The 5,880-nt window shown below is 41.2% G+C and overlaps 1 protein-coding gene across 1 annotated transcript; it reads right to left on the bottom strand.

Annotated features, from left to right (window-relative positions):
* Positions 1 to 984: 984 nt before the first annotated feature.
* On the bottom strand, positions 985 to 1,569 carry LOC138902536 (uncharacterized). The gene has a single exon (XM_070190416.1). It carries the CDS (start codon positions 1,567 to 1,569, stop codon positions 985 to 987), a length of 585 nt encoding a protein of 194 aa, XP_070046517.1.
* Positions 1,570 to 5,880: the final 4,311 nt, after the last annotated feature.

The raw sequence follows: 5,880 nt of genomic DNA, 5'->3' as shown, positions 1-5,880 counted from the left end.
CTTAGTTCCCGAGTAACATACAAAAGTGATATTTGGTTTTTCTATTACAAGAGAAAGCGGGGGCAGAATCCAAACCCTACGTAGGTTGCCTACGTATCCCTCTATAGGAAGTCAGGTTGAACGTAGTTTTGTTACAACAAAACCTAACTCTAATTATCTTCAAACATAGTATCTCTTGATTGTGTGTTGATTCTCCCATCAATTTTTACCAAGATTAGAGCTCCACCTGACAGTGTTCGGTGAACCACGTAAGGACCTTGTCAATTTGGTGCGAACATTCCTTTGGCTTTTTCTTAGTGGGAAAAGATTTTCTTCTAGACCAACTACCCCGGTGTGAACTGGTGAGTTTTCACTCTCTTGTTAAATGTACTGGCCATCTTGTTCTTGTAAAGCTGACCATGACATACTGCATTCGTTCTTTTCTCGTCGATGAGAATGAGTTGCTCCTAACTGACCCGTATCAATTATGTGTCATCTAATTTTTCCTCTTGAATGACCCTTAAAGATATTATTTCGACCTCTGCGAGTATCACATCTTTAGTGTCGTATACCAACATGTATGGTGTTTCCCTAGTGGATGTTCCCATGGTGATCCGATAAACTAGTAAGGAGAAAGGTAGTTTCTCGTGTCATTGCCAGTGATTGTTCACTATCTTCCGTAGAATTCTCTTGATATTCTTGTTGGCTGCCACGACTGCCCCATTCATTTATGGTCTGTAGGCTGTGGAATCATGGTGGACTATTCTGAACACCTCACAGATTGAGTTTAGCGGCATTGTCAGTGATGATAGACTCCAGTATCCCAAATCTGCAGACAATATTATTCCAGAAGTAATCTGCCACTACCTTCTTCGTGACGGCCTTGTATGTAGCCGCTTCGACCCATTTGGTAAATTAATCAATATCTACCAAGATGAAACGATGTCCATTTGATACGGTGGGCTCTATAGGTCCAATTACATCCATGCCCCAAGCGGCGAATGACTAGGGTAAACCCATTATGTTTAACTCATTTGGCGGAACCCGGATGAAATCCTTGTGAATATGGCACTGGTGACACTTCTGAATGTAGATGATACTGTCGCTTTCCATAGTCATCCAAATATATCCAGCTCTTAAGATCTTCTTGGCTAATGTTAACCCATTCATGTGGGGTCCACACATTGCTGCATATATTTCCTCCAATAATCTGGTGGCCTTAGTAGCGTCTACACATCTCAACAAACCTAAATATGGGGTCCTTCTGTACAGAATTTCCCCATTAAGGAAAATGTGGTTTGCTAGCCTCCTAAGGGATCGATTTTGACCATTAGTAGCATTCTCCGGGTGTTCTCTGGTTGCAAGGAATTTCTTGATGTCATGATACAATGGTTTACCATCTAGTTCTTTATCTACATGGAAGCAATAGGCATGTTGATCCCTGATCTCTATGTCGTTAGGGTCGATATAGGTCTTGTCTGGACGGTGAATCATAGAAGATAGGGTTGCAAGGGCATCGGTGAACTCGTTCTTAATCCTAGGGATGTGCTTAAACTCAATCTTTATGAACTTCTTGCATAGCTCCTTCATGTAGTGCAGGCATGGAAGTATCTTGACATTCTTTGTGGACCATTCCCCTTAGACTTGATGTATCAGTAGATCGGAATCCCCTATGACCAAAAGTTCCTTGATGTTCATGTCGACTACCATTCTGATCCCAAGGATGCACGCTTCGTATTCAGCCATATTATTGATACAAGGGAATCTTATCTTTGCCAATACTGAATAGTGTTGTCCAGATTCTGAAATCAGGACTGCCCCAATTTCGACTCCTTTGAAATTTGCTACTCCATCGTAAAAATTCTCCGTCTAGGGTACAATTTGGCAATATATTCTCCAACAAATAATATTTCTTCATCAGGAAAATACGTGGTAAGCGGCTCCTAATCCCCATCAACCGGATTTTCTGCGAGGTGGACGGCTAGAGATTTCCCTTTGATAGCCTTCTGAGTTATGTGCACAATGTTAAATTCGCTGAGGAGAATTTGCTGTTTAGCAAGCTTTCCTGGAGGCATCGACTTTTGGAAGATGTACTTGAGAGGATCGAGCAGAGATATCAAATGTGTAGTGTATGCTGACATATAATGCCTTAGTTTCTGGGTAATCCTATTCAGACCACAACAAGTGCGTTCTATCAAAGTGTACTTGACCTTGCATGACATGAACTTCTTACTTAAGTAGTAGATGGCCTGCTCCTTTCTCTCAGTTTTGTCATGCTTCCCCAACACACAACCAAAGGCATTATCCAAGACTGACAAATATAGTAAAAATGGCTTCCCTGGTTCGGGGTGAACCAACAATGGTGGATTTGATAGATACTCCTTGATACTATCGAAGGATTTATGGCACTGTTCTGTTCATTTTGTTGTAGCATCCTTCTTCAACAACATGAAAATGGGTTCACAGACTACCGTGGATTGGGTTATGAAGCAACTGATATAAATCAATCTACTCAGGAAACTCATCACATCTTTCTTACTCTTGGGTGGTGACAATTCCTGAATGGCCTTGTGTTTTGATGGATCCAGCTCTATCTCTTTCTACTTACAATGACACCCAACAGTTTCCTAGCAAGTTCGACTTCAAACTATACCTTCACAGGCATTCGAAGAATTTCCTCAACTCTTCCAAGTGCTCTGAACTCTTTTGAGACTTTTTGATAACGTCATCCACATACAGTTCAATCTCCTTATGAATCATGTCGTAGAAAAGGGTCTTTATGGCCCTCATATAGGTGGCATCGGCATTCTTGAGAGCGAATGACATGACTATATAATAGCAAACTCGCCAAGGTGTGGTGAAGGTCGTCTTCTCTGCATCTTCCTTGTGAATCAAGATTTGGTTGTACCCAATGAAACAGTCCACAAAAGACTGCAGTTCATGCTTCACGTAGTTGTCGATGAGGATGTGGATATTTGGCATAGGGAAATCGTCCTTTGGACTAGCTTTGTTGAGATATCGGTAATTCACATATATCCTGATCTTGTCGTCTTTCTTGTGTACTGGGACGATATTTGCCAACCAGCTTGGATAGTTGGTGACCCTTACCACATTTGCTTCTATCTGTTTGGTCACTTCATCCTTTATCCTTGGACTTAAATCATGTTTGAATTTTCTGGGTTTCTGCTGGACCGGCGGTCTGGTAGGATCGGTGGACCGTCTATGCGAGACAATGTCGGTGCTTAATCCCGGAATGTCATCATAGAATCATGCGAACACATCGATGCACTGTCGGAGGAGCTCTAATAGTTTTTCCTTCTACTCAGATTCTAGGTGAATGTTGAATCTGGATTCCTTCGCGTCCTCTTCAGTTCCAAGGTTGACCACTTCCGTTTCTTTAAGGTTGGGCTTTTTCCGACTCTCCAACTACTTGATCTCCCATGGGAGATTGTCGGGCATCATGCTCTCGTCATATTCCTCGTAATCTGGGTCATTGCACTCGACGGTTTTGTTACATGTTATAATCGCTAAACGTGGGTTTTTAGCATTTTGATTACTGAAAAGAAAAGCTAATTATAAATTAAGCGGTAAATGAAGTTGCAATATTTGAGAAAATGATTCTTTTTATTTCATCAAAAGAGGAACGTCTTAAGTGTTCAAAAGAGGCAAATGAGAAAAAGGTACAAACACGGTGCATGCCTTACAGTTCCATACTACCAAGACTTCTGGTGAACCAAAGCCGGACCGGCGGTCCAATTCCGCAGCTCTTTCCCTGGTTCGGCAACCCTGATAGTCGGTGTCTTGATTTCAGTCCCTTCACAACATTTTTCAATCATATTCACGAACATCATTCCCATCCCATCGAAGATATCATCTTCTAGCACTGAACTTTCACCCGGATTTGAAACATGCTCCGGCAGAAAAATCTTTTTCCTGTAGCTACTGCTACAAATTTTCCCTTTCGGAGGTTAATATCCTATTCCGGCCCTTCCTTTTTGCCCATTATCTTCAATTAGCTTTGTGATTCCGTCCGACCTGGCCCCCAGCCATGTTCCTGGCCTGTATCCATATTTCATCATCTTCCTCATAGCTATCTTGGATTTATACGGCGACTTCATTCCTAGGTTTTGTTCAATATTTTCCATTTCGATAGTCTGCATGATTTCCACTGCATGGCAAGCAACTATGTCTAGCCCTTCAATGAACAGAACAGCATATCCAAATAAGCTTTATGACCCCACTCTCCATGAATCATGATCTCCTGAAATCCCCACTCAAATTTCATATATTAGTGTAAAGTTATCACACCCCGAACCTGGGGGCGAGACCGGCACCCGGTGCCTAACCTATCCTTGCGTACCAACTTGCGACTAAAGGAATCTGAACATATAATGTCATACTTTGGCCATGGGCCACATTGCAAGACAATTTGAGAAGCAAAATATTAAACTGAATGGATACCAAAGCTGACTAAACATCAATATAAAGTTGGGCCGGCCAGGCCGTCATAACTACTACAGCTGACAAACCAACACAATATACATACAAGGCTTACAAGCCCAACATACTGCACTAACTGACAGGATATATCTACAAGCCTCTACCGATGGATATACTGTGATCAGAATAAGGCCCCGACCTACTCATATCATATATACATATATACACAAGATGTACATAAAGCTCTAGACCCGGCAACTTCGAAGGGCATGGAGCTTACCGATCAAGCTAAACTCGGGCAACACCTAATAAGGAGGTCTACCCGTATGTCTGTTTGAACTTGCATGCATGAAATGCAGCGCACCCAGAAAAGAGACGTTGGTATGAAATAATGTACCGAGTATGTAAGGCTATATACTGAAAGCTGAAACTGAACTGATAATATAATAACCGAAACTAACTGGGAGTCAAAGATAATCTGAAGATATGCTCACCTGCTGATACTGACTCAGTTATCTCAATATAGTAAGTAAAATAACTGTCCAGCCTTATAAGGCTCAGTATATATAACTGCTCTACCATGGTAGGCCCACTCATAGGCGCTTGGCCATACTAGACTCTATATCTCGGCCATGCTAGGCTCGCTCATAGGCGCTCGGCCATAGTAGGCTTGGTATATAACTTACCATCTGATCAGATGTTGCCCAATAGGGGCCTGTCCATCGATTATAGCTTGATGGTAATGAAAATACTGTAATATTGTATATATAGTCTCTCTTCTCTGACTGGAAGAAGACAATACTCAATTAAATATGAAGTCCTGATAAGGAAAGTACTGTAATTAATGAGACTAGGATAATGTATATAAATTCGAGAGTATGAACTCCTCTTTATGTCTCGTTATCAAACACATGTAATTACGAGATCATGCCAAATTGAAGGAAGGGCTTAGCCTTTACATACCTGAGATGGTTCTTTTGACAATCCCTCTAGTACACGTCAATTGCCACAACATGTAATCGGCAAGATCGGAGTAGGGAAGAATCCATATAATATTCTTGGGAAAGATTGCACCGTACTCCCTTAAATTTTCAACACCTAACGTTGTTAAGGTGCTAAGAGATCTTGTTTTGAATTTTGTTTCAGGAACATTACGTTATTAAGATGCAAACTTTTTGTTTTAATTTTTTGACGCCTTCATCTCTCACGTTATAGAGACATCAACATCTCACTTACTAACGTAGGAAGATCTATTATAATTTTGTGGGTTGTGGGCCCCACTTATGCATGACCTGGCCACCAATAAATCCTCTAATTTTGCCACCTTTCAATGTGACTTAAGAGTCACTTAAATGATCATATGTTGCTGCGACGTTGGGGCTTCTTAAGCTTATCCACTCATTTTCTTAATTAACTAGTTAATTCCCCACTAATTCAATAATTACTCAATTATCCACATAA

This window comes from Nicotiana tomentosiformis, chromosome 12, assembly GCF_000390325.3.
Source record: "Nicotiana tomentosiformis chromosome 12, ASM39032v3, whole genome shotgun sequence".
Taxonomy (NCBI): domain Eukaryota; kingdom Viridiplantae; phylum Streptophyta; class Magnoliopsida; order Solanales; family Solanaceae; genus Nicotiana; species Nicotiana tomentosiformis.
This window is presented reverse-complemented; position numbering and strand designations above follow the sequence as displayed.

Excerpts from the sequence above, each read along its gene's own strand:
- LOC138902536 (XM_070190416.1), bottom strand. The coding sequence starts at position 1,569 with ATGAAGGAGCTATGCAAGAAGTTCATAAAGATTGAGTTTAAGCACATC.